This window comes from Brachyistius frenatus, unplaced genomic scaffold (genome assembly GCF_029030835.1).
Source record: "Brachyistius frenatus isolate BFR_SWC_R1_liver_20210118 unplaced genomic scaffold, ASM2903083v1 Contig_5, whole genome shotgun sequence".
Taxonomy (NCBI): domain Eukaryota; kingdom Metazoa; phylum Chordata; class Actinopteri; family Embiotocidae; genus Brachyistius; species Brachyistius frenatus.
Window position 1 is genome coordinate 410,284 of NW_027210604.1, and position 16,067 is coordinate 426,350.

Below are 16,067 nucleotides of genomic sequence, written 5' to 3' on the forward strand. Positions count from 1 at the left end.
AATAACATGTGATATTATCTGAGAGTGATTATTATAACAGAATTTGGGTTTCAGTTAAAAGGAGCCATCCGCTGGAATTAACCATCAGAGTCTATCGACGTGCCCCAAAAAAAAGAAAAAAAAGTCACATCAAAGCATCTGGAAGTTGTCTGGAAGACGACGACCCCGTGATGCGATTCTGAATTAATCACATCTTCAATCTTTCCTAATTGTATTGACGCAGATGAGCTGCCTGCAGGATTCGTTAAAAGGATGCGTTGTCTCAAACAAGGCGCGGTGGCTCGTTTAAATTAGCTTGAACAAATGGACAGCAGAGCAGCCATTAGATCGACACGCTGGCGAGTCATCTGGGACGGGAACGGGAAAAGTGGTTTACCAGTCAGCGGGACACAATGTGCTGCGGGAAACAAGACGTTTAGCAGGCGAGATGAGACAGGCTGGTTTTGTTTGTTTTTATACCGTTTATTCAAAATCTGTCTTCAATGAAAGTTTAATGAGGGGACGCCTTTCCGCAAGCTTGCCGATAATCAAACTCTGCTCACCGTTTGACGATGAAGCGGATCCCGTGGCGCTCGTCCAGGATGCGTTTGAGCTTGGGCACTCCGTACGTGCACGGCCTCTTGAAGGGGATCTGGTCGGGGATGCCGATGATCTCCACGGCCCCGGGGTCGCAGGCTATTTTGCGGTAGGGGACAGGCACCATGTGATCCAGACCCAGCGCCTCAGCTGGAGGTAGAAAAGCAGTGGAGAAAAAAATAAATACAAACAAAAATAGAAGTAGGTTTTATACTGAAACTGCGTGCCACTACTGAAAAAAAAAATTAAAAAAAAAGATTTTCACTCCAATGCAATCCAATTGGCTTCACACTTAAAGTACAGAAGTAAAGAGACATGCAGCGCACGACAAGTACTTAAAAAAAACAGAAAGGGTCCAAAAAAGACATATGAAACGCAGTGACACTGAACGGTCGCCATCTTGGCTACGTGTAGGTAGAGGGGGCGGAGCCACCGGCGTGAAGAATTTTCTAATTAAAAGCGTCTTGAAGATGTTGAAGTCACACACACACACAAGAAAGAAAAAAAAGTGTCTTGTTCACTACTGCCGCCGGACAGAAGAGTGAAACAAGAGGACACGGAAACACGTTTATTTCGGGGTTAAAAATAAGTAAAGCTGCGGATGTTTTGGCGGGTGACGTGTTCACACGCTGAGGAGTGTTTCCAGGTCAGTGCAGAGCGGCAGTGTTTGCGATTTTGAGACAGCATTTCTGGAAGAGCACTATTTGTTCGTGTACCGAGGGAAAGTGTGTCATCTGGAAAACACGGAATAAACTTAATGCAATGGGGTTTTTATTTTCTTCAAATTGATAAATCTGATACTCTACAAACATTAATTTGCATACGCAGCCTCCGGTGGGACGCACACCCCCTCGTGTAAGATTCACAGAAGTGAAGTTAATTTCCCGCTAAATGAGAACTAAACTTTAAAGGGAATGATAATTGGTGCTGTGGGTTTGGATCAAAAACATCTGGAAACACGTCCCCCGTGAGCCGCGATGTGGAAACCGAATGCGGTACGTGTCGTGCAGCTGGTTCTTTGAGCGCTTACAAATAAGTGGCGAAACAATGCAAATATTTAAAAGAAGCCAACTTATAACCGGCTCTGTGTTTCTTCACCGTCGTTGCGAATGCACGTCTGGTGATCAAACCGCGGCACTGACCCCAATCTATCAACGCCCGCAGATATGCGCAGGATCACGGCTGCGTGTGAACAATTGTTTGAGGAGGCAGGAGGTACATTTTTTTTTACATTTTTATACCGACGCCTAAACAAAATCAAACTCTCCTCACCGTATCTGCTGTTGAACAAGATCTGAACGCATTCTCTCAATGTGTTGATGTCTTCCGTTTCCCGAATGAACGAGTCCCATTTTTCTGCAAGACAAAAAAAAAAAAAAAAAGAAGCTCCTGTCAATGTTTTATGGACAATAAAACAGAGACTTTAAAGTGAAGCTTTCTCACTCAAACGCGTTTTATTTCACAGCAGCGCTAAAGATCTGAAATTAATCTTTTCCATCTACTCAATGTCAACTCGGTAAATGAGTACAATCTTCTTAAAGGATTACTCTTGACATCTTAGTAGCTTAGCCATTAGTGGCTAGGAGTTAGTGCAGTTCAGCCTCGGTTCAGTAAACAATGCTCGGCCTCCGTCAGTCTGCAAATCCCAGCAAGATCACAAAAGAGACGCCGTGAAACAAACCATATTCACGTCTGCCGTATGAGCCTGTGATAACATGTTGAAGCCCGACTGATGCTGCAGCTTCGAGGCTAATAACGACATGAATATCTTGAAGTCGATTTCCTTTTGTTTTCATCATTAATAACCCAAGACATTAGAAATATTAGTACGTTGAGACTTAAGGATGAAAAACAAACTTGTCAGGGATCAAAATGTTTTTTCACGACCTCAAACTACATGGAAAATATTACATTTTGAGAAATGGTAACTCAAATTTAAACAGCTCTACCTCTCGGGTCCACACGTCTACAGACAAAGTCACTTTTTACATCTTTGTCTCCAGAAACCGTCCAACCTGAGCTTGTCCCTCTATTGTACCGATTCCTTATCCTGTCCATTAGCTATTTAACTTGTACAAAAAAACTAAAACAAAGTGTGATCTAGGAAGGAACCGTGAGGCAAAAAACTCTGTAAAAACCACAACTCTTTTTCTGCTGCTTAAAAAAGAGACACCATGTATTAATCAGCGAGCTTTGAGCTCTAGAGATGCCGGCAGGTGGATTTTGTTTCCTCTGGTCAGAGTCAGTCCAGCTATTTACCCCCCTCCCTCCCCCCTTCCTCCCCACACACACACTTTATGCTAAACAAAAGGTACCTGGCTGCTGGCTGTAGCTTCATGAGAGAAATATTGATGTTCTCTTCCATCATTATGAAGTCAGTGTGGCGGAAAAACATTGTTCAAGTGGAACTAAATACTATTATAATGCAGCTATTAAAAAAAATAAAAAAATAAATCAGTGCTTTGAAACAGTGTAGGTGTGATACCGTCGCTGAGGCACTGTGGGAGCCTTTAATCTAAATTTGAAGCCACTTAAGAGGAAATCTGAAGGAAATATTGGGAACATTTGTACAATGAAAATTGTTGATGTCGTCGTCAAATGTGGGCTCTTTATTGGTGATTTTCAAAGAGCGTACAAAACGCTCTGTCACTCAATATATCCGACGCACACATTAGCCACACATACAAATGCACTGCATCATTTTTTTAAATTTTTTTTATGCCGGAGACCAAAGATGTCATTATTTTTTTTATTTTTTACGTGCTCAGGCCTGTCTAACTTTAACAGCCCCCATCAATCATGGATGTTATGCTTTCAGAATAAAGCACACTGCGTCTGTCTGCTCGGTAATATATTCCAAACCTACCTGATTTTTCATGCACGATGGAGAAGAGTAGCCTCTTAGAGATGTGGATGCCAGGAGGGCTTTGGCCTTGCTCACCAGGTAGTCGTGTTGTCTCATCTAAAAAAAATAAAAATAAAAAAAAGATGCAATACAAATTCAATATGTTCAGTTCAATTTATGTCGGGCAGAAGTTTTGCTAAGCATCCACACGTTCGGCACTCCAAACATTCACCCGCCTTAATTAATTAAATGCAAAGATTCACAGGCTAAAGAATCAAACCATTTTTCCAGGGTCCTGATTTGTATTGTTTTTTCCTACATTTGAGTAGGTATGAAGTAAGTGAATGCACCTGACCACCGGGCTGTGACTCCAACGCTTCCTTTACAGATGGGAGTATAATGAGGAAAAGGGGGGAGTGGGCTGCTTGAATGAAATAATGGGAGGAAATAATGAATCGACTTCAAAGCAGACTGCAAATTTAAAGGCACACCGGAGGCATCGGATGAAGCGCGTAGTCTGAAATATCTCTTTTCATATAGAGATTTTACTTCTTATTATTAAGATCATTATTATGAGTGTTGTATCAATCTTGAATTTTAAGTCTATTCCGAGCGGCAACCAACAGCGACGCCCTTTTGGTTTTGATTTTGGCCGGCGCCGTCCATGCTAGTTCGGAGCGGTTCGGAGCAGGAAGTGACCATATTTGGACGAGCTGGGGGAGGAGCGAGCGGTGCATCTGACTCGACCTGATTGGATACCCGACGATACTACTTCCCGCCTACCACTCGTTGTAACCTGACTGCACCACAGGCTTGTCAATCAAACAGACACGCCCCAAAAAACATCTTTCTGAGGCTTATTTTTGAATTAATGACGGGATTATTAACCAGAAAACTAATAAGACAGAGCGAATTTAGCTAAGAACACCGAAATAACTTATATTTTCATTAAATTTCATGAAAGACGTTAAATGGGATTCTGTGAAGCGGGAGGCTTTCTGGAGCCAGCATCTACTGGCCCTCGATGGTATTACAGCTTAAGGCATTTCCACATCAAGCTAATTTTTTTAAGAACCCCGAAACTACGAACACTTTTATAAACAGTCAATGCGAACACTTTTATAAACAGTCAATGCTTTATTCACCAAAATTCGAACTTTTCAAATTCACACAAAACATTGGCTGGAAAAAAAGACATAAAATGAAGAAGCATGACGTCTTCATCCCGCCCGACTTACCGCTGTTGGCACAGTCCTTGACAGAGGTGCTCTTGTCGGTCCAGTTGGCCAGCCTGTCCTTGCCCAGGTTGAGGAGGGACATGGGCTTGAAGTCCAGCTTGCTGTCGGGGTGGGGTTTGGAGGACATGGGCATGCCGTACAGGAAGTTGGACAGAACGGAGTTGCTGGAAGCGGCGGGACTTGACGACGTGACGACCGAGGCGGCGCTCTTCCCCACACTGTGGCTGCTTTGTGTGATGGCGGCGGCGGAAGTGTTGTGATTGACATCTGTGCTGGGTTTGGCTTCTCGAGACAAATCCTCTGGTTGCCTGCGAATGGAGACAGAAGGCAGAAGAGATTAATTGGCTCATTTTAGGACAAACGTATCCGTTTGGTTACGACTTCCCCTTGATAACTTTATTTGGTATTTGTTAAATGGTATTTCAGCTCTTTACTTCTTGCTTCTAGTCCTGTGCCTGCCCGAGGAAACGGGCAGTAAACAGACCAAACGAATGACGTGCAGCACATTATGCTCAGACTGTTCATATTCAATTTCATTACACAGTGGCAGACATAGGAAATCCCCAATTTGTTGTGTGCAAAGGCATGTGACAGTTGATATTAACTCACAAAGAGGAGAGTCAAAGAACTTTCATGCTTCAAATCAGAATCGGCTAAATGTTGACATCTGGTTTTTAGCAGCTCGTGATTCAAAAACGATGTAATTAAGATGTTCAACCTTGTATGACTACAAAAAAAGGACAAAGACAAAATACTGTGGCTCTCAGTCTTGTGATACAATCTGGTGATGTGACGGAAAACACTTCCGACACAAACTACTGGTTTACAAGGCGACTATGACAAACAAGGATTCAATGATTTCTGTCACTTCCATTTTTTTGCCAAACTTTCCAAGTTTGTCAAATCTTCTCTTAATAGCGTTATAAATGCTGTGTGGTGTTTTTTGGTATCTGAAAAGCCTTTAAATTCATTGATGTGTTACTCAAAATGGAATTTTTTTTTTGGCTCATATTTAATTTGTAAGTAAGTAAATAATTTTTTTAAAGCACCTTTTCACAGATATAAAATCACAAAGTGAATGAAGCGGCAAGACAAGCAGCGGAGAAGTTAAAATCAGGGCGACAACGGACAAACAGAGACGCAGACACAACAAGTACAAAAGTTCAAAACACAGACGGCAATAAAAAGGAATAGGAGCCTGTCTGAATAAAAAAACGCTTTCATAAAGAATATAGAGAACGACAAAGAGGACAGCTTTCAATAAACCGAGAGCTTGAAGAGGTCGGTCACCTCCAGTTTTAAAACAGCTTCGACAGACAGACAGGAATTTTCGACCGAATGAGGGAGGTCGGCAAACATACCGGGCCGGGGTGTTTGACCGTGTAAGGATCTCAAATATCTCAAACATGTCCAGTTAAAACAAAATCAAACAGCTGTACTTTTGGACAGTTTCAAAGCAGGTTGACTCAAACAGGTAAAAAAAAAAAAAAAAAAAAAAAAAAAAAGCGTTCCTACAATGAATATTCATTTCTATCTCATCCGTAGCCATCTTTATTTAGCAATGTTCCCCAAGTAGAAAAAAAAACATGAGCACATAAGCTGGTGGACATGATTATGAAAAGTCAGGATTGGTCAAAAGATAATAACGAGGAACCTTGTGTTGTTTAGCGAAAGGTTGTTTGGGTCTGAATGCTTCCTACCTGACTTTATTGTTGAAATGTAACAATCCCACAAACAGGGCAGGAAACATTAATGTATAAACACAAGGCTGTACAGCGCTCCTACCAAGAGGAGCATTGGATTGTGGGTAAGAGGCATCAGATGAAGCCTCTATAGAGTATAAATGATGCAGCCGAGACTCATTATGTTCCTTTAATACATATTGTGAACAGGCTTTCTGCTGCAGTTGACAAAATCCACGTGCCGGCTCCTCGACCAGCTGCTGCGGTAGATTCTGTTATTTATTAAAGGTTACTGTTGAATATGTTGCAGGGAGACTAATATGCAACCTAAGAGAGTGCTGGATTAAAAACCCTTGTCTGCCCATAACTGATACACTGCAGGCCGTCTGCTACCAATAACTGACTACACAAGAATCCAAGGCAACGCCGTGCTTCCACCCACACACACACACACACACACACACACACACACACACACACACACACACACACACACACACACACACACACACACACACACGATATCTCTGCAAAGCATTAGAGGCTAAACTGACAACAGCAAACTTTGTTTTCATTTTGGAGCTCTTCGAAGCAAAACAGCTGCTTTTCATCATGTGATACAAGTGTTCAAACGTTCAATCCGTTATGCCGAACAGCTGCTTCCGACAACACGGCGGCGGGTCTTTCGACACGCTCACCTTTTCGCTGTGAACTGAATGCGGTGGCTCTGCTCCAGGATCTTCATCAGCGTCTTGGTGTCGTACTCGGAGGGCTTTTTCAGGGCGACGCCCTCGGGCAGACCGTGGGCCACCACACAGCCGGGGTCCTTCTGGATCCACTCATAAGGCACGGGGACCAGGCTGCTCTTTCCCACAGCCTCACCTGCACATCACATCGTGAAGGGTGAGTGTTTCTTTTCCTACATAAAAGGATATAAAAGCGGCAGCCTACGACTTCAAACGTCTTTGATGGACTTCTTACTGTAAAGCACAGTGAAGACTTCCTCCACCATCTTCCTCAGAACAAAGACGTTGGATTGGGGATCTGACGGCGCTCTCGGTTTCCCGTGCTCACCATCTTTACTCAGTTTGCTCAGATCACCTTCCTGGTCTTTGGTATGGGCGTTTGCTGTGGGCGCATTTTGCAGGTACGGCGCCCCTGCAGCCAAACACACACAAAATAAGTCACATACCAGTAACATTAAAGAAATTTGAAAAAAGTGCACATGAATATTTCTGATTCTTGTGGGTTTGAATAACAGATTTTTTTGGGGGGGCTCCAGAAACATCTTAAGAGAAAAGCAGCTTTGTTTTCTTCACTACTTTTTTATTTTTACCCCAAACAGAGTCTGCTTTTTGTCTTAAAAGGTTAGAATGATTGAGAGGGTTGTTTCTTGAAGTAATGCATACAGTATGTCACCTTTTGGAAAAATAGTGCACACAAAATAAACGACTTGTTTTTCCAACAATGTGTCTCAATAAATGTATTGAGAAGCCATTTCAGTTCAAGTCCTCCAGAAACAAACGTTCACTTCTATTGTACTTCTTTCTTTTTTAAACAAAGCAGCACTCGTGTTCCCTTTAAACAGGCTGGTTTTACTGGTACGGAAACATTGTGGAGTCTGAGACCATTGTTTTCTGTTTTGCCTAATTGTTCAAGGTCCACAGGTGGAGCTGGTTTGTTTATCTGAAATAAGAGCGCAATGAAAGAGGTCACAAGTTATGTAAGAGGTACGCTGAAGTATTTTCTCGTAAAGGCGCAGAAGCACTTTCACCTCCTTTCGAGGTTTACTGTAGAAAAAAACTGCACGTCGTCATCATAGTCTAAACATTTCAGTGCTGAGGTCAGAAATGCTCCTTTAGTCTGTTTCATTATGTTAAAGAATGATCTTGAGCTCTGTCCTTAAACAGATGAAACTTTTCTCCTCCTAAGTGCATCCATTGCGTGCTTTACTGTTCCAAACAGCACCAACATTGGAGCGAAGCACCGTCGGTAAAGTTAAAAATCATAATGCATAATGAGACGTGACAAAAGCCGTTTGTTGAGACACCGTTTTATCTGATGAAAGGCAGAAATGTGGGACTGCAGCTGCGTTGACTCGATTGTTCACGTCGCAAGTAATTTGATGCGGAGCGCGAAAAAAAAAAAAAATGCAAGTTGCTGCAGTTATTAAAGCTTTTGGCTGATTCTGCTTCTAATCACCAAAAACTGCAAAAAAAAAATCCTGGAGGAGGAGGAAGGGAAGGGAGGGGTGGGGGGGTAGCACATGAGTGACACGAGTGCATTTTATATAACTGGCTCACAGCTGCAAAGTGATCGAATGATAGAAAGACAAAGGGTGGGTGTCTTACGACAAAACTTGTAAAAGTCTGTTTGGATTTCCCTCCTGGAGTTGAGGAACACTCGGCCCCTTTCCGTGCCCACGGCGATCACGCTGTCCTCGTGCACGGTGACGCACGCCACCTCGGCGTTGAGCTTAGACATCGCCATGCACTGACAAGAACACAGGGAGCGTTTACTTTAAGTCATTTACCAGAAACTCTTGAGGAGGACATCTGTAAAACGAGGTTTCGTTAACAACACTGATATTCACAGAAGAACAGTGTACGACTTAACGCCACCCTGCTGTTCAATGACATAATTGACAAAATCAAGAAATATTTACTATATTTTACAGGCTTTTTTTTTTTTTTTTTTTTTATTTTAGGGTGGATTTCCACGTATTTGCCGGGAGCGGTTAATCACTTGTTTTTAGGCACAACAGATTTGATCTTGAACGTACCACTGAGTCGAGGGCAGACACCAGGCTGGTGAGGATCTCCTGTCTGGCCGACACCAGCGGGACCTGAGGCTCGCCGCGGGAGTTCGTCCTGATGCCGTCACATGCCAGCTTCCTCATCTGAGCCATGCCTCTGCGGGGACCAGATCAACACAGTTCAGGAGGCAGGCGGCCCATGGTGTGACATAAGACACAAAACCCCGTGTGTGTGTGTGTGTGTGTGTGTGTGTGTGTGTGTGTGTGTGTGTGTGTGTGTGTGTGTGTGTGTGTGTGTGTGTGTGTGTGTGTGTGTGTGTGTGTGTGTGTGTGTGTGTGTTGGTAGGGCGCACCTCACGTACATGTGCATCAGTCACCTGCATTCAAAGCAGGTTCAGCTGAAATGCAGTGGTTTTGACTTTAAGCAAATAAAGAGCTGACATGAAGCTGATAGATGGAAGATGAATGATGTGAAGGAAGGTGGAGGGCTTTTTTTTTTTTTTTTTACTCTCTCCTGCCACGCTTCTGTGATTTTGTTCAATTAAATGAAGATAAAACAGAAGTAATTGTTTTTGGTGCCGAGGAAGAACGATTGAAAGTCAGCGGTCAGCTTCAATCACTGATGTTAAAAAAAGACCCGACACTAAACCGAGTCAGAAATCCAGGTGGAGTCGGCGACTCAGACCTCAAATCTGAACAGCCGTATTAAGACAATTACAAAATCAGCCCACTACCACCTGAAAAATATTTCGAGGATTTATGTCGCAACAGGATTTGGAAAAATGTGTTTATCTTCAATAGACTCGACTACTGTAACGGTGTGTTCACAGGTCTCTGTAAAAAGTCAGTCAGACCGCTGCAGCTCGAAGTCCTCACTGAGACCAAGAAACTGGATCACATCGCTCCAGTTCAGAGGTCTTCACACCGACTTCCTGTCCAACAAAGAATCCACTTTAAAATCCTGCTGTTGGCTTAAAAAGCACTAGTTGGTTTAAGGGCCAAAGTACATTTCTGATCTGCTGCTGCCTTCACGAACCATCCAGACCCTCTCAGGTCGTCTGCTGGTCTCCTTTCTGTCCCCAGAGTCAGAACTAAACACGGAGAAGCAGCGCTCGGTTTTTATGCTCCACATATCTGGAACAAACTCCCAGAAAGCTGCAGGTCTGCTGAGACTCTCAGCTCCTTTAAAATCCAGACTGAAGACTTTTCTGTTCGCTGCCTTTTACTGAACCAGATTTGAGGATGTCTCAAATGGAGCTGTAACTTTGGTCCTTATTTTTTAGCTTGCTTAATATTTTAATAACTGTTTTTAATGTTTTAATCACTGTTTTTAACGTTTTAATCACTGTTCTTCACACTTTTTAGACATCCTTTTCTTTTGCCTCGTATTTTGATGCTTTTAACGGTTTTATGTGAAGCCCTTTGAATTGCCTTGTTGTTCAAAATGTGCTGTACAAATAAACTTGCCTTGCCTTCTACCAACGAGAGCGTATACCGGCCGCACCGGGGGGATGACATCATGCTCGCATGCTGACTGCGACAGCGCCGTGTCCACCAGCCTAATTTAGCGTGTTAGCATGTTAACACTAGCACGAAACACAAGCAGAAGCTAGTTGAAGTTCATAAGCAGAACCACACCCTCGGACACTTCCTGTCCTACTGCATGCCTATAAAAGATGCCTTCCTGCCCTGCGTGCCTGTTTGTTCTCGTTTAGCGTACCCCACGGACTACTATCATGACAGTGTTTTTAAAAAAATACACTGTCTGCTGGAAAACAATCACTGAACATTGATAAAACAAAGCTGATGGTAAAGCTAGAGTGACTTAGGTGCTGTGAAAAAAACACTGACATTAAGTAGTCATTACAAGTGCGTTATAATATGAGGGAAAACCCTAGAAAATATCTGTCCCGAGAGTCATGCTGCTAAAAGCGAAAACAATCAGAAATGCACAGTTTGACTTTGTCAAATGAGATTAAATCGGAAAATTCAGCTGATGTCATATGAGCCTTTTGTTCATAATTTAATTTATTAATGTCGTTGTTTTACATACACCTTGACAGATGGAACAGGAAAATGTAAGATGACCCAATAGGAGGTCTTTAAGTTTGCGCAATGACCGCCGGTACAGAACTGTGGTTTAACTGTGTTTCAGCAGAACGACCCTATCGATAACAAATCCATCTGAACTCCTAATAACAAGATGGAGCGTGTAAATGAAAGTGAAGAGGCAGAAAGATAGGAAGTGTTGAAGAAAAAAAAAACAACAACAACAACAAAAAAAAACCCGCTCGGCTAAAGCCATGCACTATGTTCTCATGGCAACTGAAACCCGTCTCCTTGGAAACTAATCTCGGGGCATTTGAACAATGCAGCTCTGGCCTTTAATCTCTCCAGACACTGGGAACCATTATACTAGCCTCTGGCAAGCCCGAAACCACTGACTCAATAGAGAGAGGACAGAGAGGTAGAGAGAGATAGACAGAGGCAGCGAGGGGAAGAGGAGGAGGGGGTGGTGGTGGTGGTGGTGGTGGTGGGGGGGGGGGGTTCAGCTGCACCAGTCTGAACGTGCCAAGTCTATTGGCCATCTAAATCTGCCTCCCCTGAGGCCACAGCAAACATTAGCCCCCTCCTCCTAAATTATTATGGCCTCGAAAATAGATGGCCTCTTTCCCTCACATATTTAAAAGGGAAAAGGAAGCAGCGAGGAGGAGGAGGAGGAGGAGGAAAAGGAGGAGGAGGGTGGGGATAAAGCAAAGGCTCAGGATAATGCCATGTCAATTGCTTTGCGTGAGGAATCGCGAGCATAATGTCACACCGCTGTTATGGCTCTCAGTGAATATTCAACAGATCAGCGCGCAACGGCAGGTCATAAATAAAGCGACGCACAATACCCACCAGTCTATTATGGAGCTGAAAAAAAAAAAAAATTTAAAAAAAAAAGACACAACAACACGATTCTTTGATGCAAATCCCTCAGTTGCTCTGTTGACAGTGAATGACACAAAAACTTTGTGGACACACAAAACCGTGGGTTCGTCGAAGCGACAGCTTTTTAACATAAAGGACTTTAGTTTCCGTCTTCAGCTGCTTCACGTTCTGTTCATGTAAAAAAAAAAAAAAAAAAAAAAAAAAGACAATCTGATTATCTGTAAAAAAAAATTTAAAAAAAACTGCCGAGGGGCATTTCCAGAGAATTTTTTCTTTTTTTTTTTTTTGCTGAAGAGATGATTAGAAGAAGCAGGGCTATTGAGGCACCCTCCATGTCTTTTAAGTTTTTATCAATCTTGTTATGATGAAAAGCATCTTGCAGGGTTTGTTTTTTTCCAGCAAACTGCTGCAGTTGTCATTCGGAGTCAACCTTTAAGTGAATAAAATAAATCCAGTTTAAGGGGACCCGAAAACGGCCTGTAATGGGATTAAACTGTTTACCAAAAGGGGAGCTACAAAGAAATATTTCTGAAACCAACAAAAAACAAAAAACTGATCACAGCTTGTTTTTCTAAGTCTTTTTTTTTTTCTTCTAAAAGTGCGTAAACGCATGGAGCCATAAAAGTACTTAAGACTGGCGTAATATATAATTAAGGTCATTACATTTTGCATATCCATATCCGACCCAAGCAGTAAATCTCTGCAGGGCCTCAGATGCAGACTAGATGAGATGGTAATGTGGCTGAGGAAGCCAGGCTACGTATAATAAAGGTTTGTGATGACTAAGGGGAATTAAAATTTTTTTAAAAAAAACTTTACGAAAGCGCCGCGGCCTCCCGGTCAAATGTTACCGTTGTCCGAGCTCGCGCTTGGTGATGGTCCACTTAAGGCCACAGAAAAAGGCCACCGCGTAAGATACTCGTCCTTGTAAATTCATCTTCTCATGGAGATCACACATGTGGCTCAAGGTCACGGCACGAGCTGAGAGAAGCTCCCACGGTAAATAATAAAAAAAAAAAAAGGTCTATAGGGCGAACTTCCACTATGTTTGAAGAAATGTGCGTAACCGTTAATCCTGAACGCTATTATTGTATGTCGTAATAGCGCGGTAACACGCAAGGTCACCGGAGCAGGTTCTCCAGGACATGAAGGCACAAAAAACAAACCCACAAAAGGTGTTTTCCGATTATTCTGGCTCAACAGGGCCTCTGCTCTGTTTTTATTTATTTATATATATATATTTATATTCAAGCAGGTATGAAGAGTACAGCATGTGTGCCAAAGTGAAACCACACCCGGCTGGTTTCAGCTGGTTACTGGGCCACTGAGTCCCCCCTCCTCCCCCCCGTCCCGTTAATGCAAGACAGGTGTCAATCAAGCGCAGCCTGCGTGGACACGGTCCTAAATCCTATAAGTGTAAACGGTCTTCGCTACAGATGTTTGGTTTAGAAAAATTGCTGCTGAAGTTTTTTTAGGGAGGTACGTGGCCCGCTTTGACGGCTGGATCGCTAAATGGTGAACTTCTTCCTCCTATAATAATTTGTAAACGACACAAAACGACATTTCACTGAAGTTAATAATGGAAAACAAAAGCACACCTGCTACTTACAGTACGGCAGGGTGTGGTTTGGCAGCTACCGCCCAACTTCTCATTTCAACAAACAACAAACATAATCCCTCTGTTTACGCCCTGCGTCTTATGTCCTTATGTCACAGCTGATTTGTTGTTTTTAAAAACTGCTGCTAAGCCAAACAAAGAAACCCAGAGAGTTTCAAACATATTGACGACTACGCGATTCCTTTTTTTTATAGGGTCGGTTTGTTTTTGTTTTTTCCCGTTTATACAGCCGTTAAAAAAACTGATGTTAAATCATGATTAAGTGTAACAAAACATTCAGAAAATTTGAGATTCAAGGAATAATTTCTAGGATTGTTTTATCTGGGTTTGTCGTTTGTAGGCGTCTCGTTTCTTTTCTATACTTTTTAAATGTTCCTGTTTTTTTTTATGTGCACATAATTCTCTCGCTGGGAAGCGATTTGAGCTGCATTTCCTGTGTGAAACCTGCCACGCAAATAATGTTGATTATTATTATTATCGTCCCGCTTTGTTGTTGTTGGTTTTTTTTGGACGGTATGACGCGTGGACAACTTAAGTATTTGAATAATTACAAATAAGGGTCATTTTCTTTTATTTATTTTTTTTGAACTGAGCTGGCTCGATGCCGTTTCCATACAGCAGATTTAACGTCACGCGTTCAGGACCAACTGTGGGATTTTTGTGGGTGACAACTTCTCGTGCTGGAAAAACTTCTGGCAGGAAGAAGAACTATTTAATCACACGAGTGGAGAGGAAAAAAAATTTAATAAAAAAAAGAAGCTTTTTGGGGACCCGGGAGAGAAACCTTTGAAACGCACAGGAGACGAGATAAATAAAAATCAAGGAGAGGAAAAAAAAAAAGTCATGTGTCTCCTTGCAGCTGGCAAAAAGTTTTTTTTTTTACTCCAGTCAGCTGTTTTTAAACAACAACAACAACAACAAACTTGTGTCTTGTATAAAACACAAAATGAGGAAAACATGTTTAAATTGCACCACTCCCATGCTGCTGGCTTCACATTCAACAACAATGATGATCTGTTTCATAGTTTGACACAAACAAACAAACTATGACTTCCAGTACAAGATGAATATAATCGATCAATAAAGGTTTAAAGTCATTTCTCCCCCCCCCCCCCCTCAATAAAAGCTCAGACCGGCATCAACTCACCGATGCCGTTAGTTCACAGCTGGAGGTTTTTATTCCCAATTCTTTCTTCTTTTTTTTTCCGCTGAAGTTTTTAAAAACAACAACAACAAAAACAAAAACAAAACGTGTCGCCTTGTTTGGCTAATTTAGCTTAAAGCTTGGCTTTTGTTGTACTAGCTGGGGGTTAACCTTTTTTTTTTTTTTTTTGTCCCCCCCCCCCCTCCACCACCACCACCACCACCACCTCCACCCCCCACACACACACACACATTCATAAATACGGTGCTAGCACCCCGACAAGGTTACAAGGGACCAGACTCAGTTAACTGCAAACTAACGAGCACCTTTTAATCCGCGTCTTAACTCAACTAATGAGCTAACGGTTAGCATCATAAGGTTGAGCTAAGCTAACTAGCTTCGTTAGCTGCTACCGCGCTAGCACCCTCCCCCCCCTCCCCTCCTCTCTCTCTCTCTCTCTCTCGTTTAGCACTTTCATCTCTCTCTCTCTCCCTCCCCCTTTCTCTCTCTCTCCCTCTCTCTCTCTCTCTCTCTCTCTCTCACCCACCCTCGGTTCCCCGAAATTAGGTTATAATCTTGTCATTTTCTAAACAAAAAACAAAACAAAAAAAACAGGACAACCGCCCGAATAAACACACAAACCCCGCAGCTGTTCGCGTCACGGAAGAAGAATAAAAAAATAATAATAAAAAAAAAAAAGGGAAGCCGGCGAAATCTCACCTCAATTAGCGATTAAATAGCCTTGTTGCTGCCGTCAATCCCGGAATAGGTTTCTATTCCTCCGGTTTTTAATCCATCAGAAACCATCCGACACCGTCGCGGCGCCGTCTGCTAAAAACATCGTAATCCGGAACATCAACGCCGCCGACTTCGACGGCACGTCTTCTTTTTTCTTTTTTCTTTTTTCTTTTTTTTTGTTGTTGTTGTTGTCTATTATTTGTGTATTTTTTTTTTCTGAGTTTATTTCTGGTTTTTTTTTTTTTTTTTTTTTTTTCTTCTTCTCTCTCTCTCTCTCCCCTTTAACAGAGCAGGGTGTCCCTTTCCCCCTTTCTTTGTTCTGTAATCCAGTAAAATTGAAACTCATTCGCCTCCTGCTAATCCCAGCCCAACTCAACAACAGCATCTATTGGCTGTAATTTACATACAGGATTAACGGAGGAACCTCTGAAAAAAAAAAAAAAAAAAAAGAAAGAAAAAGAAAGAAAAAAGCCCTCTTGGGAACAAACAAAAAAAATACATTGAAAAGAAAATATTCCTGGTGTGCGTTTTTTTTTTTAT

At 42.3% G+C, this 16,067-nt stretch overlaps 1 protein-coding gene across 2 annotated transcripts in view; it reads right to left on the bottom strand.

Annotated features, from left to right (window-relative positions):
• Positions 1-15,800, bottom strand: part of gtf2ird1 (GTF2I repeat domain containing 1) — a 30,333-nt gene extending 14,533 nt beyond the window's left edge. The window contains exons 1-9 of one of the 2 annotated variants that reach the window (XM_069716092.1): positions 15,510-15,800; positions 9,124-9,253; positions 8,693-8,834; positions 7,323-7,499; positions 7,040-7,223; positions 4,660-4,967; positions 3,443-3,538; positions 1,849-1,932; positions 543-726 (exon numbers count right to left, since the gene is read on the bottom strand). In XM_069716092.1, coding sequence (XP_069572193.1) covers positions 543-726; positions 1,849-1,932; positions 3,443-3,538; positions 4,660-4,967; positions 7,040-7,223; positions 7,323-7,499; positions 8,693-8,834; positions 9,124-9,249 — 1,301 coding nt within the window. In that variant the 5' untranslated portion in view covers positions 9,250-9,253; positions 15,510-15,800. Of the gene's footprint in view, positions 1-542; positions 727-1,848; positions 1,933-3,442; positions 3,539-4,659; positions 4,968-7,039; positions 7,224-7,322; positions 7,500-8,692; positions 8,835-9,123; positions 9,254-14,792; positions 14,896-15,509 lie in introns of those variants that run through there. The other variant, XM_069716099.1, reaches the window with a different exon arrangement.
• Positions 15,801-16,067: the final 267 nt, after the last annotated feature.